The 27,773-nt window shown below is 37.8% G+C and overlaps 1 protein-coding gene across 1 annotated transcript in view; it reads left to right on the top strand.

Moving 5' to 3' along the window:
• Nucleotides 1-816: 816 nt before the first annotated feature.
• KIF14 (kinesin family member 14) overlaps nucleotides 817-27,773 on the top strand; it is a 54,040-nt gene continuing 27,083 nt past the window's right edge. The window contains exons 1-18 of the mRNA XM_072831340.1: nucleotides 817-975; nucleotides 3,124-4,385; nucleotides 6,091-6,345; nucleotides 7,140-7,227; nucleotides 8,860-8,958; nucleotides 10,568-10,620; nucleotides 11,453-11,483; nucleotides 12,152-12,259; nucleotides 13,327-13,443; nucleotides 14,097-14,212; nucleotides 15,599-15,771; nucleotides 17,109-17,256; nucleotides 17,515-17,578; nucleotides 19,960-20,144; nucleotides 22,164-22,266; nucleotides 23,792-23,952; nucleotides 26,019-26,166; nucleotides 26,670-26,822. Of these exons, the coding sequence (XP_072687441.1) occupies nucleotides 3,238-4,385; nucleotides 6,091-6,345; nucleotides 7,140-7,227; nucleotides 8,860-8,958; nucleotides 10,568-10,620; nucleotides 11,453-11,483; nucleotides 12,152-12,259; nucleotides 13,327-13,443; nucleotides 14,097-14,212; nucleotides 15,599-15,771; nucleotides 17,109-17,256; nucleotides 17,515-17,578; nucleotides 19,960-20,144; nucleotides 22,164-22,266; nucleotides 23,792-23,952; nucleotides 26,019-26,166; nucleotides 26,670-26,822 (3,150 nt within the window). The 5' untranslated portion in view covers nucleotides 817-975; nucleotides 3,124-3,237. The remainder of the gene's footprint in view (nucleotides 976-3,123; nucleotides 4,386-6,090; nucleotides 6,346-7,139; nucleotides 7,228-8,859; nucleotides 8,959-10,567; nucleotides 10,621-11,452; nucleotides 11,484-12,151; nucleotides 12,260-13,326; nucleotides 13,444-14,096; nucleotides 14,213-15,598; nucleotides 15,772-17,108; nucleotides 17,257-17,514; nucleotides 17,579-19,959; nucleotides 20,145-22,163; nucleotides 22,267-23,791; nucleotides 23,953-26,018; nucleotides 26,167-26,669; nucleotides 26,823-27,773) is intronic.

Genomic DNA, 27,773 nt, shown 5'->3' with positions numbered 1-27,773 from the left:
TATTCACATCACAACATTTTTAGGATCAAATGAAGAAATTCCATGTAAGACATTTAGTGCACTTTCCATCTCCACGCTTTGCATGGGATATGCTAGAATGGTGTAGCTGTGCTCAGCTGTGTACGTTTACAACGTCATCGTAAGGTGTGTAGACCATGATTTTTTTTTTTTTTTTAATGTTGAGGATTGACAAAAGCATCACTACCACTCTTCTTATTTAAAATCCACCTTAGGGGCACCTGGTTGGCTCTGGGTGAAGCATCTGCCTTCAGATGCTCGTCTGAAGGAGACGATCATGCATCGTCATGCATCGTCATGCATCGTCATGATCACGCATCGTCACGATGCCGGGGTCCCCGATGGAGCCCCCGCATCCTGCTCCTGGCTCAGCGGGAGAGCCTGCTTCTCCTTCTGCCCCTCACCCTACTCGTGCTCTCTCTCTCTCTCTCAAATAAATAAATACCATCTTTTAAAAAAAATCAATTAAAATAAATGAAATCCATCCTAGCGGGCTGCCAGGTGCGACTCAGAATCCAGCCCCGCGCAAGCGCGGGATTGCCTGAAAGGAGCCCAAACCCCACGCCGTCGCAGCGTCCGAGGGGGCGGGGCCTGTTGCCAAGGATACGGGGGGCGGGTCCGGCGACCGGCACTTCCTGGGGGCGGGAGGAAGCCGGGGCGCGGCCCGCGACGCGACGTCCAGCAGCCAATCAGGAGGCAGGGCGCCCATTCAAATTGCGGCCCGGGAGGGAGCCGGCGGCAGACGCGCTGGAGGCGGCCCTAGCGGGGGGGCGAAGTAGCGGCGCGGTGGGGGCGTGCGGGCGGACGCCTCAGCGCGGGTTCCCCCGCCGGGCCCGGAATCCCCGGCGGCGGCGAAGGGGTCGCCGGAGGTCGCGCGCGGGCGGCGCCTCCGCGGGGCCCCCCTGGGCCCACAGCGTCACCCGCCGCAGGCTCGCCCCGTCGGGGGCCACCTGAGAGGTACGGTCGCCGCCCCAGGTCTCGGGGTGGCTCTCTGGGAGCCGGTCCACGGGGATCTTGTGCTTCTGGGTGTGACTGACCTGCCCCCCTCTCGCCCCCCACCCCCCACCCCCCACCCCCCTTCCTCTTCTTTCCGCGCCCCTTTAAACGCCGGGGGCGAAACTGCCCAAACAAACCCAAAGCCCGTATTTGTGTAGGAAGCGTTACTTTTTAGCTGCCGTAGGATTTCCAGAATCTTGTCTTGCCTTTGAATTGGTTTCCGTAATAGGAACGTTCTGTGCGTTTCGTTGAAAGGTTTGAAGGGAGGTGCTTGTATCCTGAACGATTTTGTTCTTTTTTTTTTTTGAGAGGGTGGGGTTGGGGTGGGTAATGGTCGTCCATTTCGAACTTTTAAAAGACTTTTGCTTAAAAAGTCTACCTTGTGATGTCATTCCTGGGTAGCAGAGCCCGAGGGGTGGTCTGAGCATGCGCCGTCGTACAGGCCAGAAGCCCGCGTGCACAATTCAGGACTCGTCGTCGACGTCGCGGTTTCCGGTTTGGTGCCGAGCCGCCTGGGAGCGAGGCCTTTTCGCTTGTCACTGCTGTTTTTTTTTTTTTTTTTCTTTTTTTAAACCATTGATGCTGGACTGAGACCGTTGACGTGTTTACTTCGGGGCGCACGTGCCAGTGCTGTTGCCTCGAGGCTCGAGGGCAGGCTGTCTTCTTGTCTAATCTTGCATAATTTTTCTCGACAGAAGCGAGTAATGATCACACTTAACCGTCCGTGGGATTTCTGTGGGAATACTGTTGCTTTGTGACGCGTCTGAAACCCATGTCCCTGAGGCGTTCCTGTATCTAACCTGCATCCAACAGGTGTCATCAAAATGCTTCACCCCGGCCGTTGATTTAGGTGCTAGGGTTTCTCTTAGTCCCTCTCCTAATTCACAAACGGGGAGTACTTAAATGAAAATCTTTGCTGACATGCATATTCCTGGTGCGCCCCGCTCCTTCCTCCTCCGCCTCCTCCTCCTCTTTTTCTTATTGTGTTAAAGTAAGCCTGACATGTATCACCTTCTCCGCTTTTATGTATACGTCTTAAAGCCTGTTTCCTTAAGGACATTCACACTGTTGTGTAGCCATTGCTACCATCCATCCCCATAATCCTCTGTCATCTTGTAAATCTGAAACTCTATGCCGCTGTCCCCAGCCCCTGGCAACCACCATCATACTTTCTTTCTTTATGATCTTAACTACCTTACTTACCTCATGTGAGTAGAATCATGCAATATTTGTCTTTTTTGTGATTGGTTTATTTCACTTAGTGTTGTATCTTCAAGCTTTATCCAGATTGTAACAAACTGTAGAATTTCTATTTGAGGCTGAGTGATATTTCACTGCGTGTATATACCACATTTTGGCAAGCCTTCATCAGTGTGTGGACGCTTGGGTTTCTTCCATGTCTTAGCTATCGCGAGTAATGCTGCTATGAACATGGGTGCACAGATGTCTCTTCAAGATCCCGCTTTCAATTCTTTTGGGTTAGATATCCAGAAGTAGAATTTCTGGTGGTATGGTAATTCTATTTTTAGTTTTTAAGGAACTTCCATACTATTTTCCACAGTAGCTGTGCCATTTTTTCATTTCCACCAGTAGTGCACAGGGTACCAATTTCTCTACGTCCTTTCCAACACTTGTTTTTCTGTTAGTAGCCATCCTAATGGGTGAAATGTGGTATCTCATTGTAGTTTTGATTTGCATTCCCTAATGATGAGTGATGTTGAGCATCTTCTTATGTGCTTATTGGCCATTCATATATCTTCTTTGACATGCACTTTTTATGTCTTTTAAGTCACTTGTCCTCTTTGGCCTAGTATTTATCTGTGTATTCCTTCTACACTAAGGAAATGGGAACAGGGTCTTTGAAATCCATAGTATGTATCAGAAGGCCAGGAGATAATGGTGACTCTGTAAATATTTGTTGCATAATGATTATAAGCTTTTTGGAGGGAGAAATCTGTCTGACAATGCTTGGGAAGAGTATCTGAGGAGGAGTTTGTGGTTTATTCTAACATATTCCTCTGGGAAGTTACTTTCACCATGGAAGGTTCTCATATTTTTTCATGACTATTTTAGTCTTGCAATCTGTTTTTTTTTTTTTTTTTCTTACAGTTTAGCAGATAATTGGAAATTGATTCACAAGATATGCCTGGAAGTCAAATGAACATCTAAAGAAGAGCTTAGGTTCTTCACCAACATTCTTTTTTAAAACAACTTGCTGCCACGATGTCCATATACACCACGTATAATAAAAATAACAGCAATATCCTTGGTATACCTTCTTCCCAAAGGAGTTCACCATTGAATGTCCTCACCCATAGTAGCAGACGTAAGCTGCATTTGAATTCAGATATGTCAAAATGTGAAAATGATGATCCATTATTGAAATCTGCAAGTAAAATCAGAGACATAAATAGTACTTATGTTATTTCTGCCTGTAAGGAAACAGGAGATGTACCTCTTACCCCTAACCCCACAGGTAGATTGGCACTTCAGAGAAGAGTTACAAGGAACAAAGAATCATCCTTGTGTGGCAGAGAGTTGGGAGACTCGACTGAAAAAACTGCAGAAACACGTCTTACATTACAACGTCGTGCTAAAACAGAGTCTGTGGCAAAGTGGAAAACAGCTCGAACAGAATCTGTGGCAAAATGGAAAACAGCTCAAACAGATTGTGTGGCAAAATGGAAAACAACACAGAATGTGGGAAGTGCAACAGAAAAGGATTGTGCTTCCCTGGAAGCTAGTACGAACGTAACAATTGTAAATAAAGATAAAAACTCTTTTGTTGCATCTTCTGTACCTTTAGCCAAAGACCCAAAAGACATTGAAATGATGGCTGATGAAAAACACAAAGAAACCTTTTCTAAAGCTCTCCCTGGGGCAAGTGAAAATGTTGCACTTAAATACTTAAGAAATAGTGCACCCACTGATTCCCAGAGTCAGACTAAAGTTGTCCCATCCGGCCACTTGGCAACAAAACCTCTTCAGAGCAAGTTGAACACCAAAGTGCCAGGAACAGGAGCTTTACATCATGGAAGTATTGGGAAGGATATGGCGAAACATTCAAATAAGTTTGAAAGCTTAGAAAAAACACCTACAAAATACATTGTAGGGCACAAACTGACACCAAGGTGTGGCACGCCACAGCTTACGAGCCCAGCTGCATCAATACTGAAAAATAGGATGCCTAGCCTCCAAGTTAAAAAGCCAAGAAGCTCTGTTCTAGCAAATGAAAGGGAAAGGTCACAAGAAAATATACTCCCTCTTGAAGAAGAAATTACAGGCCAGTACACCTCTATAGAGACAGACCCCTTAAAAGTAGAGAATAGTCAAGTGACAGTGGCAGTACGTGTGAGGCCTTTCAGCAAGAGGTATGTTACACCTTTTAAAATCTAAGGCCAAACTAGTGACATGTAATGTGTCCAATTCCTCACTGGCTCTGGAAAGTGTGAGTGTATTGTATTCATGCATCTTCAAGCCTGGCGGTGGCATTTGTATGTAGAGAGAACTTTTAGGTTTAGTTGTAGAACCCTGATTATTTTTGATGATTAGGTATAAAATTAAAACAATTGAATCACCAAATTGGCGAACGTAAATTTCTTTAGATGTGCTGCTTTTAAAAAGTCGAAATGACTTAAGTTTCTAATGCAGCCTGCTTTCAAATCTGCCAAGTAGGGTGGGCTCTTCTGTGTTTCCCTTAAAAAGAACACTTGTGGGGTCACTTATTCCCCAGGGAGGTCCTCCCCAAACCCCTTCCAGTGCAGTATCATCCCCAATGTCCTCTCTGCTATATAGTAATTATAGATAACAATGATTTTTTAGATTTGATGTCAATTGTAAAGTCTGTCTCCAAAGTGATTGTGGATGAGATAGTCACAGATTACAGGTGGGGTTGAGAAAGATGGACATGACAAAGTGTGAATGTGGCATCTAGTTATTTTTGAATGTTTTATGGGGTGACTGAAAGACTTAAGAATTAGTAGTTAACTCTGTTATATATCTAAGCAAGATGTAAGAGGATATGCTGACTGCTGCGATAGGGGAAGGAAGCCCTCATTTGAACCTAAAAGGTCAGTAGTTAAAGACAAGTCATATAGTGCTTTAAAGCCTGTTAGAAGGTGTGGGGTTAGTCATAAGTGAGAGAACTGAGGGTGAGTTGGCTGGAGAGAGTGGGGAAACCTAAAAGGCCTCAAGGATCGTGATAGGATGAAAAGCAACAGAAAGAAGCGCTGGTAGGAGCAAACCTCACGATGGATGACTACATTGCAGAGAACTCAGTAAGGAACTGAGTGCCTGAGTCCAAACCCATGAGACAAGCCATGGAAACTGGGCTAATAGCAGGGGCGGAGGGGCACTTGTCACATCGAAGAGGCAGGTGGTTTCCAGGATAAATTCTGATCTAAAACAGAGTTTGGGGCAAAAGGGATATTGGGGGCCAGACAAGGACTGATCATGTTTTTCTGTAGTTGTAGAGTAAGTGAAAGAGTTAGGCGTAAATCTGAGGTGGAAGAAGGACGCACATGATGAAGACCCATGATTTTGAGGGAGCTAATGTAACAGAGGGAGGGACTGTTGGGTTAACAGTAACAATAGGTAGTAGCCAAAAGAGATTTATGATTGAGACTTACATTTAACTTAGTTTGTTGAAATTATATTTGCATTTCATGTCAGGTTTATATAGATCCACACCTCCAAAACTTCTTTATAATATATTAAAAAGTTTCCAGAATTGAACTGAAGAGTATAGGTAGAGTATAGCAGGTGGGGTGGGAGAAGGGAGAGCTCAAGAGAAAAAGGAAAAAGATGGAAAATCCTGTAGAAGTAGGGTAATTTTTCAGACAACAGATCTGTAATTCCATTTTCTCTTTAAGTGGTAGCACTAGAGCTGTAGGAAGTATAAATTTGGAAACTCACTATAATTATGTTAGCTGGTCTACATTTTCCACATAAAACTAAAGAATTATCTTGCTCTGGAGGAATGTTGTATTTAACTAGTTTTGAGGTTCTCATTATATTCTATGGGATAATAAAATAATTACAGTAACTTAATATTTTTCTTTGTGCTTCTTTGTAAAGAGAGATGGTTGAAAAAGCATGCCAGGTGGTCTTCATGAATGGGGAAGAAATAACTGTGGAACATCCTGACATGAAACAAGTTTATAATTTTATTTATAATATTGGATTCTGGTCTTTTGATGAATGCCATCCAAATTATGCCAGTCAGACAACAGTTTATGAGACTCTAGCAGTACCACTCCTAGAACGTGCCTTTGAAGGCTACAACACCTGTCTCTTCGCTTATGGTCAGACTGGCTCTGGAAAATCATATACGTAAGTTTTATTCCAAGTACAGTTATTGAGAATGTTTAAATCTTTGGTGAAGCCTATAAAAACTAAGCTGAAACTCACCTCGGGGTCCAAGTCCCTGCTCTGCCTTGTCGGGTATACTTGGACCCAAGCTCAAGCTTGTAAATAAACCCTCGTGTGTTTGAAAAAAAAAAAAAAAATCTTTGGTGAGAAACAGCATGGTTTGATAGAAAGAATATAGTTTTGAAACTACACAGATCTGGGCTCAAGTCTCCTCCATTTTGTATAGTGGTTCTGCAAACTTGGGCAAGTTACTTGACTGATTCAGCTCATGTAGGAGATACTGTTTACTTTGTGTCATTGGCTCATTTTATGGTACGTAATATGTCTTTTGTGAACCAAAGCCCTGAGAGGTTATTTTGTAAACATTATTGTGAGAATCTAAGTCATCTAATAAATTATATATATTAAATAATATATATATCTATATATATCCATATATATCTATATATATATATCTGCTTATACTTTCTCACAATTCTCTGAGTTAGATAGGTCTTTTTATACTATTTTGTAGAAGAGGAAATTGAGATTTACTGGGGTTAAGTATCTTATTTAGAGTCACAGAGCTAATAAGTGATGAGCTCTAGATTTGAACTCAAGAAGATTTGATTTTAGAGCCTAGGTTATTAGATATGAATGCTGTTTAATTAGCTTCCTTCCCATTCACTCCCCAACCCATTTCCCCAAAAAGAATTAAAAAACCACTAATTAGTTTTGTCCTTCCCCACCCCTGCCACTCATTATGTATTTTCCAGGATGATGGGACTTAATGAAGAACCAGGAATAATTCCAAGGTTTTGTGAAGATATTTTTGCTCAAGTAGCCAAAAAACAAACCCAAGAGGTATGTTCTCATTTGTAAATCTTGAGAGACTAGAAAACGGTCAAACCAAATTAAAATCAGTCTTTACCACTAAGGAAATTATGGAAGACATAATTTTAAGTTCTAGATCATAGTTTTAAGTTCTAGATCATTCTCCTTTGGAACAGTGATATGGAGGAGAGGTTGGAGATTCAGAATTTCAGAATAAATTCCCCTTGGTAGGCAGTGATAGAAGGATCGTCTCTTCTGCTTTCTCTAGCTTTTCTGGCTTTATTACTTTTGTGTGTATATAGTGGCTTTGTGTGTGTATAGTGGCTTATAATATGTCAGTTATGTACTATTGTGTGTTTGTAGTCAGGCAAGTACACAGACTTAACTAAGGACAGTAGGCATAAACTTCAGAACAACATAAGCAGAGAGTAGTAAAGCTGGAGTCTGAACCTAGATCTAACTTAGATCTAACTTTTTACACTGCACCTGAAATGTCTGTACTGGTTTCCCTTTTCACTTATTCATTCATATATTCAGCAGGTATTTACTGGGCATCCACTGTTTGCTAAGCAGCCTATTAGATCGCTTTTCCCCAAATTTGCTTGATCATAAGAATCACCAGGAATGTGTCAGGGACAGTTTTTCATATTGATTGTGTGCGTGTGTATATATATACTTGCTAAACGAAACAAAACAAAACTCTTCTGGAGATTCTAATTTAGTTGATCTGGGCTATAGCTGGGAATTTATAGTTTTCATACTTTCCCCCTAGTGATTCTTATGATAAGGGAAATTGGGGACATATTGTGCAAGATTTGGGAATATGGAATTAAAAGGCCCAGTCACTGTACTTAAGAGAGTGTAATGGAGAAATGAACCAGTAAATAGCCAAATACAACCAATTTAATGCTAAATAAATAGTATGATAGAGTAAGAACAGTGTGCTGTGAGAATAAGAGTTAAGGGAGCCAGGTTTTCTTAGATGAGGGAACAACTGACCTTATTTTTGAAGGAGACATAGTAGTTAATAGTTTGGTGAAGAGGCGGAAGGACAAGCCAGGCAGTGGGAGGAGCATGTTCAAAGCTTTGAAAGCAAGAAAGTAGGGAGACTTTGGGAATCTATAAATTGTTTACTTTGCTTTAGCATGGAATTTGAGGGTGGAGGGTGACAAGAGATGAAATCAGAGAGGGAGGCAGAACTCAGCTTGTGAAGGACTTTATGAACCTTGCTTCCAGGAATCTAGAAGGCTATGGAAGGATTTTAAGCAAGAAAGTCAAATGATCATCTTTGTTCTTAAAGAAAAAAAAAAGTTAGCTCTGGCTGCACTGTGGAGAATGGATTGAAAGGAAGTAGAACTGGATTCAGAGGCCAGTTGTGGGACTTATAAACTGTATAAGGAAGGCATGACAAGGGGCTAGACTGAGGTAGTGACTGGGGTTGAACATTTCAGAGATTTTAGTAAGTAGAACTCATCTTTTTTGGAGAAATGTCTATTCAAGTCCTTTGCCCGTTTTTAAATTGTGTTGTTTGTCTTTGTGTTGTTGAGTTCTAAGCGTCCTTTATATATTCTGGGTATCAGAACCTTATCAGACACGATTTGCAAAAAAAATGGAAGGGTTTTTAAAATAACTTGCATGTTGTGTTTTTATTTCTCCTACTAGGTCAGCTTCCATCTTGAAATGAGCTTTTTTGAAGTATATAATGAAAAAATTCATGACCTTCTGGTTTGTAAAGGCGAAAATGGGCAGAGAAAGCAGCCAGTAAGATTAAAACGATTTATGATTTGTTTTTAAGTTGTTTTTATAAATGTATATAGTTACATTAGTTCTCAAGATGATCTATATGGCTTACATTTTTACTGGTATTGCTATTATATGTTAGCAAATACTTGGGATCTATAATCCAAATGAGTAGTAAATAAGCTGAACATTATTGTTAGTGGAAATTAGTTATTAAATTTAGCCTCTTTTAAAGCAAATATTGTATCAAAATTAAAGGTAAAATATTTGTTCCAAGATTTGGTTGGACCACTTAAACACCAAATCCCTAAAAGTCTATAAAGCCAAACAGCAGAAGTTTAAAAGTTGTATTGTTATTATAGAATATGTATCTTATTAGATTCTTTAGCAAATTGGTATCTTATAGATAGTATTTTCTATGAAATAGAAAGGTTCCAAAAATAATCTTTTTAAAAAACTGGTATCAGAATGTAAAATTTTGGGGGCTCCTGGGTGGCTCAGCTGGTTAAGCCTCTGACTCCTGATTTCCACTCAGGTCATGATCTCATGGTTGTGGGATGGAGCCCTGCTTCAGGCTCTGCGCTCAGGGCAGCTGAGAGTCTGCTGGAGATTCTCCTTTTGTCCTCCCACCGCCCCCCCCCCCCCCAACTAGCTCACATGTGTACACACGTGCATGTGCGCGCTCTCTCTCTCTCAAATAAAATCCTTTTAAAAAAATGTAGATTTTTAATTTGAAAAGGATGTTGGAGAGCAAGAAACTAAAATCTAAAGAGGTCACTTGACTTAGTCATGTGGTTTACTTTGGTAACATCAAGAATCTTAAACTTGGCATTTTCTTCTTTGACTTAAATGTGTTTTCAATTTTGGGTTACAAAATTTAAAACATATAAGGTAAAACAAAAATTTTAACTGTCTGAAATTTACTGAACGTATTTTAGAGAGATTTAAAAGCATAGAGAGAATAGCTACTGTGGGTCTTAAGAATAAAGAACTAGGGACGCCTGGGTGGCTCAGCGGTTGAGTGTCTGCCTTCGGCCCAGGGCATGGTCCTGGAGTCCCAGGATTGAGTCCCACATCGGGCTCCCTGCATGGAGCCTGCTTCTCCCTCTGCCTGTGTCTCTGCCTCTCTCATGAATAAATAAAATCTTTAAAAAAAAAAAAAGAATAAAGAACTAGTAATATATTTGATGCAACAGTGAACTGTAGCATATGGTGAGAACAGAAACATTTGTGATACTGGAAGCAGTGTCTTAAATACCTTCCAGATTTGTGTTTGTGAGAACCTTTATATTTATCTCTGGGTCAAGTAAAGGCAAGTCTCTTTGCCTTAAGCTCCAAATATAGAAAAAAGGATCATTTAAAACTGTATTTTAGGGGTGCCTGGGTAGCTTAGTTGGCTAAGAGTCTGCTTTTGGCTCAGGTCATGATCCCATAGTGTCTGGATCAAGACTTGCATAGGACTCCCTGCTCAGCAGAGGAGTCTGTTTCTCCCTTTCCCTCTGCCCCTCCCCCTTTTCCTTTCTTTCTCTCTCTCTCTCATTCCCTCTTTCTCAAATAAATGAAATCGTTTAAGAATTTTATATGAAATATTCCTTATGTCTTTAATAATGCTAATGTTTGCTTCTATTAGCTGAGAGTAAGAGAGCATCCTGTCTCTGGACCATATGTTGAAGCTCTGTCAATGTAAGTGTTTGGCTCAGCAAAAGCTGAAGGAGAGAAGTAATGAATAAAATGAATGTTGTTCTCATTTGCTTCCCCAACTTTGAACCACTGGATAACTATTTAGCCTTCTACCCTTAATATTATTAAATTAATTTATCCTTTTCTTTCCAACTAGAGTGTTAGATCCTTGTTTTTTGTTATTTTTATCTTTCACAGCACCTGTGAAGTGCCTGGCATAGAGTGTTATACTATGTGTGAAATATCTGATTTTTATCCTTCTATCCCCTTTCCCCATTAAGTTAAGCTTTCTCTCTCCAGCTGCTTTTTTTTTTTTTTTTAAATCTATTACCCTAAGCTGAAGAGGGGAGAAGGTGCTAAGATGAGGTTAGGGTTGAGAGTGTAAAACATGCCAACAGTCATTTACTTCATCTTTCAACATTCCAAATGCTTTCTTACAGGAAAGGGAAAGTGATTGGGTATGGATTTAGCTCCATTCAGTAAATCTGGGATTATGTTGACACCCATACATACCAGCATACACACCTCCACATATATGTCAAGTATATGTTTTAGTCTCATGATTTGGACTTGAATACTACAATAATATTACAATAATAAGAGCTAAACTGCTTCATTAGTAGAAACCACACTTTTTGATAAAATCAAAACATTGCCTACCCTTTAAGAATGGAGATAGTGAACAATTCTGTGAGTCAGTATAATAGTATCTATGAATTATTCAATTATGGTCTTCAGAGAGTAATTATGTAATTGAAGTATTATTATTATTTTATGAGAATAAGAGTGTAATTATCAGTAAAAACAATTTTGTCTTTTTCCTTTTTAAAAATAGGAATGTTGTCAATTCTTACTCTGATATCCAGGTAAGATTGATTGTATTATATTTTCTTTCTACTAGATATAAAGATCATATCATAAGATATTCATAAGAATATTTCTCCTTAATTGTTATGTGCATATGTAAAAGATTGATCTAGTTAATTCATTATGAGCTGATTTTGTTTGTTAAACTTCAGTCAAAAGAATTACTCTTCTGGGGCACCTGGGTGTCTCAGTTGGTAAAGCATCTGCCTTCAGCTCACGTCATGATCCCAGGATCCTGGGAATCGAACCCCAAATCGGGCTCCTGGCTGAGTGGGGAGTCTGCTTCTCCTTTTCTCTCTGCCTGCTATTCCCCCGCTTGTGCTCTCTCTCTGTCAAATAAATAAATAAATAAATAAAATCTTAAAAAACAAAACAAAACAAGAATGACTCTTCTGAAGTAAAAATAAAAATTGACCATTAGCAGCTTAGCATTACTGAAATAGTGTTTTAAAGGTGTAATTTCCTGATTCAGCTATCCATGCTGGAAATGAAATTGACAATGAGAATACAAATTATTAAATGACAAACATTTATTAATTTCATTTTATAAACAGATTATAAAGTGCATATATGTTGCTAAATGTGCTTACTTAACTTTGTTGTTCCTTAATTTGTTTCAATAAATTTTAGTTTGCAGTTTTAACCTCCCTCTCTTCTTTCTTATAAGAGCTGGCTAGAATTGGGAAATAAACAAAGAGCGACTGCTGCTACTGGTATGAATGATAAAAGCTCCCGATCGCATTCAGTTTTCACCCTGGTGATGACCCAGACCAAGGTATTCTTTTTATTGATTATTTTCCTAGGTAAGGTAGCAAATATATTCAGGTTTCATGTTTTTCTTATTTTATTCTTTAAATCAAATGGGAGTATGGTAAAATAAATATATAACATAATCGGATTTTAGTGTACACAATAGCTGAATGACTCATGGCATATATGGCAGTAGCTTTTTTCTTACTGTTTGAAAAACCAATAATATATGATTATTTATGATATCATTGATATTAATATAACATACTAATGTATGATAATATGTTATCAATATATGGTAATTGTGTAGTATTTGGAAAAACATCAGAAAGTCAAAGATTTTAAAAAATTCAGCCATAGTTTCCATTCTTCAAATAAAGCCTCTCTAAATATTTTGATATATTTTAGTTGTTTTACAATCATACTTAAACCAATTTACAAAATCTGCAGTAATTTTATGCTACTAAAATTCTTTGCCAAGGGGCACCTGGGTGGCTCAGTGGTTGAGCCTCTGCCTTTGGCTCAGATCGTGATCCTGAATCTTGGGATCAAGTCCTGCAACAGGCTCCCTGTGGGGAGCCTGCTTCTCCCTCTGACTATGTCTCTGCCTCTCTCTCTCTGTCTCTCATGAATAAATAAATAAGATCTTTAAAATAAATAAATAAATGAAATCTTAAAAAAAATTCTTTGCCAATTATCATTTTTCATAGCTGTGTAACATTCCATTGACTATTCCAGTTCCTTCACTGTTGGACGTTTATGTTACTTTTAAATACCTTGCTCCTTTAATTCTGGGATAAATAATACCTTTGTACATTAAGCGTTTGCTCTATTTATGGTTATTTCCTTAATATAATTGGGTAGTTGTAAGTTTTTATCTCTTTAGATTGATTTATTTTGGCATAATGCAAGCATTGCTCTATGTATTCTTGGATATTTATTGTAAATCATAAATTATCACACATTCGTAAAGGGATAGTTTCAAAAATAAATGAGCAGTTTGAAATCTTGTATAATTTTCCCTTTCAAGACTTACGTTGATAAGTCATGGAGGAACTTATGACATATTATTTTAATATTATTTTGCTACAGACAGAATCTGTTGATGGGGAAGAACATGATCACAGAATAACGAGCCGAATAAACCTGATAGATCTGGCGGGTAGTGAGCGCTGCTCCACGGCTCAAACTAGTGGAGATCGACTGAAGGTAAATATGAGGCTTTTCTGGGGCACTGGGCTGGCTCAGTCAGTGGAGCATGTGATTCTTCATCTCGAGGTTGTGAGCTTGAACCCATGCTGGGTACAGAGATTACTTAAAAAAATAGATACTTTAGGGGCACTTGGGTGGCTCAGTGGTTGAACGTCTGCCTTTGGCTCAGGTCGTCATCCCAGGGTCCTGGAATTGAGTCCCACATCAGGTTCCCCTGCGTGGAGCCTGCTTCTCCTTCTGCCTGTGTCTCTGCCTCTCTCTGTGTGTCTCTCATGAATAAATTAAAAAAAATATATATATACTTTAAAAAAATGTGAAGCTTTTTTTCATTTTAATAAAACTTATTCAGGGCATTATTTTTAGGAGGTTGCAGACTAAATGTATTTAACAACAACAAAAACAAACAAAAACAAATACTATCTTTATCTGCAGTTTATAGACTGCATTGCTGTGGTTTAAAGAAAGATCTTTACTTTTTTGGTTATGTTTACTTTTCAAAGAAAATTAATAAATTTTAAGTTGTAAGAAAGTTGGTAGTTTATGGAAGAAAATATTTACTTAGTAATTATTTGAGGGAAGGAATATATTTTGTGAAATAAGTATACTGCTGAGCAGTTATTTTAAATTAGTTGTTTTTATCTTGTATACAGGAAGGTGTGAGTATTAACAAGTCCTTGCTCACATTGGGAAAGGTTATATCTGCACTTTCTGAACAAGCAAACGGAAAGAGAGTTTTTATTCCTTACCGTGAATCTGTTCTTACATGGCAAGTATCTTTTGAAATACAAATAATTGTATTTAAAATACAGTGAGTACTGTGGGGAAAAGAACAATAGACTGACTTCATATAACCTTGGGCAGAGAAGAAGTGGTTTAGCAGTGTGAATTCTAGAGCCAAACTATGTGGATCTGAATCTTGGCTCTGTATCTTATAAGCTCTGCAACTTCAGGCAAATCATTTAATTCTAAGGTCTGTTTCCTCATCTGAAAAAGGAAGATAATAACAATACCTATCTTTTAGGGTTATAGTGAAGATTAATTAATATAAAACTCTTAGTACATAGTATATGCTATCACTGTAAGAAATTCGTACTAATACTACGTTTTTAGGGTTTAATGTCTGAACATATATGATACTACCAAACATGTTGCTATGTGTGTAAAGTGAAATCATTTTGTTTGTTTGGCACCCACTGACTAGCATTTAAGTGTTTAATAAGTGTTTTCGTTGATGAGTATGTTTTCATTAATCAGATACATTATATTCAAATTACATCTGTATAGGTTCAATATCCAATTGTGATAAGTGTTAATATATAACTTTGATAAGGGCTGCATCTCCACTTGACAGCCCCGATGTGGAGCTTGATCTCATGTATGATTTTGAGTCATACCTGAGCTAAAATCAAGAGTCAGACAGTTAAGCAACTGAGCCACCCAGGCCCCCGACAGCAATGTTTCTTTATAATTGGTTTATGAAAATATAGTTCTCACTTCAAAACATTTAAGGGAAAATTAATTTTTTGTGTGCTTTTTGAAAGCTAAGAATAGTGAAATTCATTCTGCATTAAAGATAGTTGTTTTAGTCTCATGCTATATTTTTTCCTATAAATGAAAGCTTTTGCATATAGTAGAAAACAAAATTTTTGCTTATGTGTTCATTCATCATGTTTAATATTTATTGAGCACTTATTTCTAAAGGTTGTGATAGCACTGGAAATACAGAGATAACTAACATTCATAGTTTCTTTCCTGAAGTAGCTCACAGTCTAGTCTGAGGAGTGGTGAGAGGGATCTTACTAATATTTGATGGTGAACCACATTTTAAATCTTTGCATCAGTAACTTTCATAAAACAATATAAAAAGTATAGGAGAAAACAAAATGTTCATGAGATCTAAAAATAACTACATATACCAAAAAAGTTCTGAATGGTGAGGCTCATGGCTGGCTCCCAATCTCAGGGTCATGAATTCAAGCCCCACATTGGGTGTAGAGCTTACTTTAAAAAAAAAAAAGTCCTGAATGGTATGTGAGTGAAGAGTATAATACTATATTAGAAACCCTATTAGTTTGTTTTGTGCTTTGTACATAATTACTGCTATTAGGTTGTTGTAGAAACAAGGCTTAATTATAACTTATTTTCCTTGAAGGCTGTTAAAAGAAAGTCTGGGTGGAAATTCAAAAACTGCAATGATCGCTACAATCAGTCCCGCTGCCAGCAACATTGAAGAAACATTAAACACACTTAGATATGCCAGCCAAGCTCGTATGATAGTCAATATTGCCAAAGTAAATGAAGATATGAATGCTAAGTTAATTAGAGGTGAAGATTTTTCTAAACATTTAAAAGTTGTTTTCTAACAATTAAATCTCAAATACTAATTTCAATTATGAAAATATGCAATTTAAGAAAATTAAAGATACTTTTCTCACATATATTTATAATAGATTATAGTCAATATTCTACAGTGATGGTGGAAGAGAGATGGAAGGACAATGGAAAAGAGAATTAATAAGGGGAAAACAGAAAAAGAGCAGAGAAACTAGAGAGTGGGTGAAGGGGAAATAGCAAGCATAGAAACAGAATCTTACAGACTGAGCCATAGGTGTGTGCAGGAGAATAAAAATACTATGATTTATTACTTTTCCTCTTATGACCTTTCTTCTATTGTCATTCTCTTTATCAGTTCTACTCTTGCTTAGTTCATTGATGTAAAGGATTGTGATCTGAAGGCTTGAGTTTGTAGCATAGGCCTAACTTCATTTATGCTCAATATTACTTTCTGTGTATCTCTTGGGAATCACCTGCTTAGGATGGACTTGAGTGCCTGCAAAGAATCTTAGTTTGTCAGTTTTCTCTTTGCTTATGTGGAACTACCACCTTTTCATAGTCTTTTGTCCTCTGGCCCTTTTGAGCTGCAGAGAGTGAATGGTTATGCCAGTGGAGCAGGCCCGAGAAGAACGAGATTGCTGTATCATGGTCAATCTTCTCCCCTTTGGATTCACTCCTTTTTCATAATAGGGTTATTTTCATTAAAAATAAGTATTCTGGGTCAGCCCCGTGGCCCAGTAGGTTTAGTGCCACCTTCGGCCCAGGGTGTGATCCTGGAGATCCAGGATCGAGTCCCATATTGGGCTCCCTGCATGGAGCCTGCTTCTCCTTCTGCCTGTGTCTCAGCCTCTCTCTTTCTCTCTCTCTCTCTCTCTCTGCCTATCATGAATAAATAAATAAAATCTTAAAAAAAAAGATTAAAAAAAATAAGTATTCTGAACTCCAGCTTGAAAAATCTTTGATTTTTTTATCCAACATGTCTTTATGAGTAAGGTTTCCCATGGGACAATCCTGGTTTATGTCTTGGTGTAAATAATCGTGCTTCTCAAAAGTGTCCACTTTGGACAGTACATTATATGGCCATTCTACTTATGGGGGGGAATTCATTAAGATGGGGAGCACTTTTTCAGATTAAGGCCAAGTAGAAATTATAGGTAATGTAAATAAACTAAAACTGATTTCTGCAAATACTCTGTTTTGTTTAGTAATATTTAAAACTCCAAATAAGATTGGAGGATTATGCCTAGTGTGGTAATTATTATGTATATCATATGTTATTAATCATGTTTTTTTTTTTTTTTTTTTTTTTTTTTTTTACAAATATTTAGAATTGAAAGCAGAAATTGAAAAGCTAAAAGCTGCTCAAAGAAATAATCGAAATATTGACCCCGAACGATATAGGCTGTGCCGGCAAGAAATAACATCCTTAAGAATGAAACTGCATCAGCAAGAGAGAGACATGACAGAAATGCAAAGGTGGAATATAGTCAATATCTTAGATGTCAGTGTGTTGCCTGGAATCATTGGACAGGTGGGGTTGGAGTTGGTGGAGAGGGAGGACATGAGGTATCTGTGGCTCTGTTTTCCTACTTTCTGTATGAATAGAGCAGTATGTCCTCAAACTATCATATTTCAAATATTCCTAAGTGGTTCCCTTCCTTCTTGATTGTCTTTTGAGTCTCAGGCTTATGCATCTTGATGTTTTTAACTCTAATTTTGTTTGTCTTTGGAAAGAGCATGGAAAGAAAAACTTGAACAAGCTGAAAGAAGAAAACTTCAAGAAACAAAGGAGTTACAGGTATCACTTCAACTCTCTAAACTGATACGAAAATTAAATAAAGATGACGGTAAATATGTAAACCTAATTTCTCAAATACTCATCGTAACTAACTCTATACAAAACGATACTGAGAATTAGTATAAAGAAGTGTTGATTGAGATCAAGATTGTGATTATGTAGAGCCCATAACTATGTTGGAAAGTTAAAAATATGAACAAACCATCTAATTCTATTCACTTTGGTTCAACAAATATTAAATGTTTATGTAGTGCCAGGCATTGGGAAGGCCAAAGTGAATAAAATATAGTTTTGGCCTTCAGAGAGCATGTAATCTGAAGGGAGGTTTACAAAATGTAAATAGATGACTGAAATGTAGTATGACTTGACTAGTTTGAACCATATGATGCTGCCATTTTTAAGGTAAGAAATGGCTGAACACTGGGAGTGTCCTATGATTCAACCTAATGCATAGAAAAGCGTGTAAAAGGAAGAGAAGCAAGAGTAGGGGGGAGTAATTAACTTTGATGAGGGTGGTTATTAAGGAGGACTTCAAAGAGAAAGGGATGAGTAAGCAAGATTTTGTTAGGCTCCCAAAGTCAAGATTTCTAAGCAAGAAATCCTGTATTCAAAAGCATGGAAGGACAACACAGTTTGGACAACACAGTCCACAAAATTCAGAACTTGTGTATTGATGGTGGGGGCAGAGATTGGACCAGAGAGAGAGATGCAACATTCAGATCATGAAGTAGTGAGGAACTTGAATTTAGGTGATTAGGAGCCCCTGAAGTGTATTACGTGGAAAGGAAGTGACAGGAAAAGACTTGTGTTTTAAGTAGATTCTTCTGGCAATGGTGGATTTGAGGGAGGAAAGACTGATGATGGGAAGATTATTCATTTAGGAGGCTGTTGCCATGGTGAAAGCAAGAGATGGTGAGAGCTTGAGTCAAGCAGTGATGGAATGGTTAGTGGAGAGGTTGGATTCAAGAGATAGGAAGGAGTAAAATTGATAGACTCAGAGGGTGTTTTTGGATGGGTGTGTTGAAAGAAATGGAAAAGTCAAGAATGATGCCCAGGTTTCTGAAATGTGTGCATTGCATCGTAAAATTATGAAGTCATGGCAGTGGTGAAAGAAGCCAGATGACAGTTGAGGAATGACTAAGTAAGGAGTGAGAAGTGAAGAAGGCGGAGAAAGGGGGTGTGAGATTGTGGGGAAGTTTAGTTTTGTTCATTTTGGTTTTGTCTCTTTAAAGGATGGAAGAGACTTGAACTTTTTTTTATAGGAATCAAAACTCCTTAATGGAATGAGGTTCTAAAGAAGATTGGAGAGCACAGGTCAAGGGCAAAGGTATTGACAGTAAAGGAAATATTTCAAATGATTGGTAGGCAAAGTACCATAAGAATTGAAAGGAAAGGGGGATTATTCCTTGGGAGTGGTGAGTCCAGCTTCACAGAAGAAGTGAGATTTGAGTTTTGAATATTTGACTTTGAAGCCTGGGTAAGATTTTGATAGGAAAAAGGAAGAGTGCATTCTAGGAAAGGAAAATTGTATGAGAGTAAAGGTGCAAAAGCTTAAGGTGTGCTCAGAAGGTGTGTGGATCAGTTTTATTGAAGTAGCAGTTTGTAAATGGTCATGAGATAAAATTGGCAGGATATGTTATGGTTATATCATTGATTTTCAGGCTAAGTAATTAGAGTTTTATCTTATAGGAAGTGGGAAGTGATTGAAAATGTTTGACCAGAGAGTTGACATTTTGAGAATACCCTTTCAGGAGAATTAATTGAAAACAGGAGAAATTGTTGACAGGGCAGTCAGGCAGCTGCTGCAGTGGTTCAAGTATGAGGTAATAAGAGTCTGAGCTAAGGTGAGGGCAGCAAAGATGCAACAAAAGGGATTGATCCATTCTATTTTTTTTTAAGGTTTTATTTATTTATTCATGAGAGACACAGAGAGAGGCAGAGACACAGGCAGAGGGAGAAGCAGGCTCCATGTAGGGAGCCTGATGTAGGACTCGATCCCAGGTCTCCAAGATGACACCGTGGGTCAAAGGCAGGCGCTCAACCGCTGAGTCACCCAGGCATCCAAGAATCGATCCATTCTAAAGCAAATCATTTGATAAGAAAAGGCACAGTTTGAGGGTGACTGATGCATAGAGGGCTCAGGATGGTGAGGGTCAAAGAAAGGTTAACATAACTCTAAAAGTCTAAGAAGTATGATGATAATAGTCATAGGGAAATCATGAAAGAGAGATTCTAAGAAACCTTTATTGATACTTCATATACAGTGATTTTAATGTTTAACATAGATGATTTATTTTAGGTGAATTTAATAATTTGATGCTTTTGTTAAGGTTAACGAAACCAGATATTATTGCCAGGTATTATTTTCTGACTTCCACTAGAAAGCAGGAATTACATTTCAAATGGACAATCATTTGCCAAACCTTGTCAATCTCAATGAAGATCCTCAGCTGTCAGAGATGCTATTATATATGATAAAAGAAGGAATGACAACAGTCGGAAAGTATAAACCAAACTCAAGCCATGATATTCAGTTATCTGGAGTGCTGATTGCTGATGATCATTGGTATGTTATTCTAAAAATAAAAAGGCTTCTGTTCATTTTTTAGCAGGTTTCTGTATCTTGATATGTATTTTTTCCTTCACGTGAAGCATTCATTTATACTGATTCTTTGCTATAATTCTTCAAATGCATCTTTAGCCAGGAAAAAGATGTTTTGAGTGTTTTATAAGGAAAATAGATTAATTGCTCTCAATATGAGTTACAATGTAACGCTATTTCTCTTTTGGTGTATGTGATCTGTTGGTTGAGGGATCATTTCTTTTTTTGGAATTGTAGTCATTGGCATGAAATTAAACTTCTATCCATCTTATATGACAGGAGTTTTGGTTGGATTGACAAATTTAAAATTTTTTGTATCATTTGACTTTTGTTCATGTGAATTGAATACATATTGTTGGGAGGATAGTATATGCAGATTATTTTGGCTCCACGTTGTGTTTTCAAGATTCATTCATTCTGATGTTCTTTTATTTTTACTGCTGTGAAGTATCTTATTGTGTGCATTTATCTACCTTTTATATTATTACAATCTGTCTCTTGTTGGTAGACATTTGGATTGCTTATGATTTTTTGCTACCACAATATTACTATGTATATTCTTATACATGTCTCTTGGTATAAATGTGAAGAGTTTCTCTAGAGTGAGTTTCCCAGATGATTAACTGAGATATGAGCACTTAAAGGGTAGCCAGTAGAAACCTTGGGGGCCTGACCTACCAGACTAGTCCTGTGTCACTCTGAGCAGCCTTTCTATTTACCCCAATCTGCTATATAAACATGGTTTTCTAATTATGCTATAAAAATAAGAATTTTTAAGGTTTGGGAAACACTCTTAAATTGTGTATAAAAATACTTAAGCTATTAAGTGGTAGGGTGTGTTCTTATTCAGCTTCACTAGGTAATTTCAAATTGTTTTCCAAAATGATTATCAGTTTTTACTTCTGTTGGCATTAAGGTACCCTATTACTCCACATCCTTGTCAACACTTGGTACTGTCAGACTTTAATTTATGCCAATCAAGTAGACATGATATAGTATCTCATTGTGGATTCATTCTGCATTTCTTTGACTAATAATCTCTTTATGTATTTTTTGGTTATTTTATTTTATTTTTTATTTATTGTTTTGAAGATTTATTTATTATTTATTATTTATTTATGATAGAGAGAGAGAGAGAGAGAGGCAGAGACACAGGCAGAGGGAGAAGCAGGTTCCAAGCCGGGAGCCTGATGTGGTACTTGATCCCGGGACTCCAGGAAATTTTTTTTTAATTTTCAGAAGATTTATTTGAAGAGAGGGTGCAGTGGGGAGGGGTGGAGGGAGAGGGGGAATCTGGAGCAGACTCCTCACATACCAGTCACCAGGTCTGGGTGAGGACCACGTGAGGACCACAGTCAGCAGGTACAGGGGAGCCCCATGTAGGACCCTGGGCCAAAGGCAGGCGCTAAACCGCTGAGCCACCCAGGGATCCCCTATTGGTTATTTTAGTTTGCTCTTCTGTGACTTGCCTGTTTATGTTTTTTGTCCATGTTTTAGTTGGATTGTTGTCTTTTTTCTTAATAATTTTTAAGAGTTCTTTATATATTCTGATTGCCAAACTTTTGTTTTATGTGTTGCAAGTATCTTTTTTTCAGTATGTGGCTTATCTTTTCTCTGTTTTGGTGCCTTTATGATGGATCAAGGCTCTTTGTTTTATTGTAGCACAGTGTTTTTTCCTTGAATTTATGTCATTTTATTTTGTTTTTGGGGGGAGGGTTGGTATTTTTTTAAGTAGTTATAATTAAAATACATACAATGAAAATTCTTCCCACCACTGATGGATGGAATTGCTACAGAGGCCAGGCTTTTTTCACCAGAACTACAAAAAGTAGTTGGAGGAAAATAAAAGAATTTCAAGTTATTTTTGTCACAAATTGATGTGAATCTTAACACCAAAGGAATAACCTAAGCAGGATTATCTTGTATTGTCTTTTTCTTTTTTGTCTGTCTTATAATTTAACAATGTACTTCTTATCTTAACAGTACCATAAAAAATTTTGATGGGATAGTGAGTATCATCCCAATTGGAGAAGCAAAGACATATATAAATGGAAAACATATTTTGGAATCCACAGTATTACATCATGTAAGTTAGCCTGTGCTAAAATTTAACAAATTCTTTGACTCTGGACAAATTGTTTAATTTACGTGAGTCCCAGTTTTCTCTTCTGTAAGGTAAGGTAGTGAACTAAATTAAGAACTTTCCAGTTTTAAAATTCTCTTTTCGGGGGATCCCTGGGTGGCGCAGCGGTTTGGCGCCTGCCTTTGGCCCAGGGCGCGATTCTGGAGACCCGGGATCGAATCCCACATCGGGCTCCCGGTGCATGGAGCCTGCTTCTCCCTCTGCCTGTGTCTCTGCCTCTCTCTCTCTCTCTCTGTGACTATCATAAATAAATAAATAATTAAAAAAAAAAAATAAAAAAAAATAAAATTCTCTTTTCGGGATCCCTGGGTGGCGCAGCGGTTTGGCGCCTGCCTTTGGCCCAGGGCGCGATCCTGGAGACCCAGGATCGAATCCCACGTCGGGCTCCCGGTGCATGGAGCCTGCTTCTCCCTCTGCCTGTGTCTCTGCCTCTCTCTCTCTCTGACTATCATAAATAAATAAAAATTAAAAAAAAAATTCTCTTTTCTATCTCATTAATTGCCTTCACTTGTGCAAAAAGTTGTATCACTATAAACTAGTACCTGAAGAGCTGACCACTGACAGCACCATTATGTGTCCAGTAAAGAGCAGAGCTTTGGAAATAAGCCCTGATTATTTGCTATGTGACCTTTGAAAAAGTTATTTAATTAGGGTGATTATGTATCACCCAAGTTAGGACACTTTTGAGAGCATTTATTTTTTTTATTTTTTTTATTTATGATAGTCACAGAGAGAGAGAGAGAGGCAGAGACATAGGCAGAGGGAGAAGCAGGCTCCATGCACCGGGAGCCCGATGTGGGATTCGATCCCGGGTCTCCAGGATCGCGCCCTGGGCCAAAGGCAGGGGCCAAACCGCTGCACCACCCAGGGATTCCCCGAGAGCATTTTTAATAATACATCGGGAGAAGGGCTCCTGGCTGGCTCAGTTGGAAGAGCATGTCACTCTTGATCTTGGGATTCTGAGTTCCAGCCTCACATTGAGTGTAGAGATTACTTAAATAAATAAAACTTTAAAAAAAAATTGCATCAGGGGAACAGGCATAAACCAGTCTGTTGCAGGCAAACCAAGATAGTTGGTCACTTCATATATATCCTATCTTTCAGGGGCAGGGGAGGATTAAATGAAATACTTAGTCTATAGTTCTTAAAACAATGTCTGCAAATTGTAAGCTCAGTGAATGCTAATTATGATTATTAAGTTCTGTGCTCTTCAGCTCTCTCATTCCTAATATTGAGATAATAGTAGTATCTCAGTGGGTTGTTGTGAGACATAAATGAGATCACATATATGAAAGGTATTTAACACAGTGATTGGCCTATAGAAAGTAACAAATGTTAGTTGCTATGATTTTTATGTTTATTAGTACTAATCTTAGACTGTATGGAATTGCTGAACTTAATTATTTGTCTCATGTTAAGTTTTTGATTCAGACTCACCTCAAGCAAGTAAATTTTTTGTGTGCTTTAGGGTGATCGGGTGATTCTTGGTGGAGATCATTATTTTAGATTTAATCATCCTGTAGAAGTCCAGAAAGGAAAAAGACCATCTGGTGGAGATACTCTTACAAACGAGGGTCCAAAAGACTTTGAATTTGCAAAAAATGAGTTGCTTATGGCACAGAGATCGCAGTAAGTATTCCTAGTGATATCAAGTAGAATATGAGAGAGGTCTACAGGAGAGAGTTAATCATATTGTGCTAGTCTCCAGTCGTTACTTCTCTGGTTGCTAATTTCTAGTAACATCATCTTTTCTCTTGGTACTTTCATTCATTTAGCAGACATTTATTGAGCAAATATTATATGTATCTGTCACTATACTAGGAAATACAAAGAATAACTGAAATTTAGCGACTATACTGGAGGAATTTATCATCTCATGGGGCTGATAGATAGTTGTGACAGAGTGCCATGACAGAGTCCTGCGCTGTGTGTGGTTTGTGGTGTGGGGGGTGAATCCTAGTCCCAACCAGGAACCAGCAAAGTTTCTAGGGGACGCGAAGACATTCCCTGGAATGGAGTCCCAAGAGACCATTAGAAGTTAGCCAGAGTTTGAACAGGTGGAGTGTAACCTTTTTGTTTTCTTTGCCCTGTTTTTAGCTCGTGCAATATTGTAGGATTTCCAATTCAAGCAGTATCCTTGTAAACTAATTGGTAAAGTATACATAAATAAAATACTAAAGAGTTAGAACTTTATCTTAAAGGATTTGTAGTCATTAAAGAGTTTTAAGTAGAGAAGAGATAGACATGATCAAAATCACATTTTTAGAGCTCACTGTGATCCAAGTCTGTAGAATGGATTAGAGGCAGAGCAAATAGAGCTTGCAAATACAGTTCAGAGATTGTTGAAGTAAGAGAAGTACAGTGTGGTTGGGTGGGAGACAGTATGGAGAGAGTATTAAGGAGAAAGAATCAACTATGCTTGATGGCTAAAGAGGAGAAGGGTGGAGGAATCAGAATGACTAGTATGGACTAGGCTAATCCCACTTTTCTTCTAAAAAGTCTAAGCTTGCTTTTGCTCTTTTTTAAAAAAATTGTGGTATACAGAACATAAAATTAGTTATTTTAACCATGTTAAAATATACATTTCAGTGGCATTAAGTGTATTGACAGTATGTACAATCCTCAAACTATCCATCTCCAAAACTTTTTTCATCATCCCAAACTGAAACTCTGTCCCCATTAAACTGGGACTCTCCGTTTTCCCCTCTCGCCCTCTCAGCTCACTGCCCCCCACCCCGAGACCCTGGTCACAACTAGCCTTCTTTCTTTTTGATATTCTTTTTCAGTAAAATTGGGAATAGAAATTTCCATACAGTATAGTTGCTAAAGCATTGATTTTATTGATAAGAAAGTAGCTTTTAGTTCCTTGCTTTTTTCCCTTACATATTGAAAGATGACAAAGCTAATTTAATGTTTTAACTTACCAAATGTCAAATTATTATAGATGATTATATTATTATATATTATTATTATAGGTGGCTGAAAATACATAATCTGTTTTATCAGCATTCATATCATTTTTAGTTATTTCAATGTTTTTCTTAATCTGTGACCTAAACATGAGTTAAAAGTTATTGATACATAAAGTTCAATTTTTGCTCTAACCATTGTTTTTTTTTTTTTTCTCTAACCATTGTAAAGCATAAAATACCCTTATTTTGAGGCACCTGGGTGGCTCAGTCAGCTAAACATCCAGCTCTTGATTTCAGCTAAGACTGAGCCTTGTGTTGGGCTCTATGCTCAGTTGGATGCTGCTTGACATTCTCTCTTGCTCTCTCCTTCAGCTCCTCCCCTGCAATGTGTACACCCATGTGTGCACACATGTGCTCTTGCCCTTCAAAAAAAATCCTTACTTTGTATTTTCTGTAATGTTGACTATAATGTTTACTACCAGTGTTCACTGTGACATCATATTTTTATATAACTTATTTTCTTTAAGATTAGAAAAATGTATCTACTTAAATATCAGGCATCTGCTATAGTAACTAAACAAATAAGCAAATTTTCATCCTTTTATATTGTCCTGTTTAAACAAAAGCAATTAAAATTTAAGAACACTGTTGACAGAATGTCAGAAATTAAATTTTGAGTTTTAAATTTTTATTTGATGAAAACATTTTAATATAATTAAGAACTATTGTGGTATATAAAGAATTCTTGACAATGTACCCTGTGAATATTTTGCTACTTTGTAGACTTGAAGCAGAAATAAAAGAGGCACATTTGAAAGCAAAGGAAGAAATGATGCAAGGAATCCAAATTGCAAAAGAAATGGCTCAGCAAGAGCTTTCTTCTCAAAAAGCTGCATATGAAAGCAAAATAAAAGCCTTGGAAGCAGAACTGGTAAAAGGCAGAATTGGTATTTTCTTTCTCTGCTCATGCGCCCCAAGTGATGTATTGGCTGTAAAATTGATTATATCCGTAAAAGGGAACCGGGGCAATATCAAAGATTAGAGAGTCAAAACCAAGTGAGTCTTGGCCTGCTTTAATTTTACTTTGGAAAGCAGGTTAGCGGTAGAAAAATGGTTTCTGGAATAAGAAGAAAAAATAGAGAAGCTTCTGTCCTCCACCTACTTGAGCCCATGGTTCTCTCCAGTTTGCTGGTCATCGTGCATTCCCACAACCCATTTTAGAGGAGAGTGCTCTAGAAGGTTTGACTAGTGATGCTTATTTTAAGTTAGACTAGTTAAGCTGAATGAGGTAAAGAAACTACAGGGCAATTTTTCTATTGATGAATCAATTTCTTATACATTGATTAAAGAAATGGACTCTTGTATATTTTTTATATTATTTTTGAAAAAAATGTTATGTGTTTTGCCCATTATTTATTATTATTTTTTTTAAAGATAGAAGAATCTCAAAGGAAGAAAATGCAGGAAATAAATAATCAAAAGGCTAATGACAAAATTGAGGAATTAGAAAAGACAAAACAGCGACTTGAACAGGAAATCTATGTCAACAAAAAGCGGTTAGAAATGGAGACTTTGGCTGCGAAACAGGTAAATAATTTCATCTTGTAAATAGTTGGCTCTATTCTGAGCAACAGCTGGATTTTTTTTTTTTTTTAAGAACTCATGGTACCCAAGAGGGAACTGACTGAATCTGGGTCTCTTGATGCGAAGGGCTTTTCCTCCTCTTTTGTTTTTGTTTTGGATCATTTTATTTGATTTTATTTATTTTTATTTTATGAGAAGGGCTCTTCTTGCCTAAAAGCTTACAACCTGGTAATGGTCACAGCTCTGCTCACACATCATCACACAAACATTTTGAAAAGGATAGAGTTTTTTATTTCCAGCTGGTTCCATTACAGTTTCCCCTTTTATGCCTCCACAACTATCCTGTGATCAGTCAGGCCAGATAATATAAATGAATGAATTAGTGCTAGGGCACAATGTGTAGAAGGAAGAAAGGCACAGCTCTTATGCTGGGTCACATCCTAATGTCAGAATGAAGCATTATCCATCTATGACAAGTGTGGTCAGCAGGCTTCTTGCCTGAGTGACTCCTCAGAGAACTCACAGTAGGACGTTCATTACCCCAGTCCTTTGAGCTCAGGCACTGAAACTTGTCATGTCAGTGAGGGTAGAGACATCTTTCAGGGGCTACCTCACATTAATTAAGGTACAAAGACTAAAGTATAAAACCAGACTGTCAGTATTTTAATATCTTCAATTACCTTTTTATCAACTTTTTTGCTATTCTTTCTCCTTATATTAGCAGTTGTTAAAGTATGGTCTTTAGACCAGCACGATCAGCATTACTGTTAGAAATGTAGTTTTAGGCCTCAGAACTCCTAAATCAGAAACTCTGGGGGTGGGGTCCCAAACTATTCTAACAAGTCTTGCATGGAATTTTTGACAAATACTAAAGTTTGAGCAGCACTGTTTTCATCTCTGCTTTGATTCCTCATATCTTAACCTCAAAGTTTTATCCTCAAATAGCAATTTTAG

This window comes from Canis lupus, chromosome 6 (genome assembly GCF_048164855.1).
Source record: "Canis lupus baileyi chromosome 6, mCanLup2.hap1, whole genome shotgun sequence".
NCBI lineage: Eukaryota > Metazoa > Chordata > Mammalia > Carnivora > Canidae > Canis > Canis lupus.
Note: the sequence above shows the minus strand (reverse complement) of the source record. Positions and strands in the feature narration are given on the sequence as shown.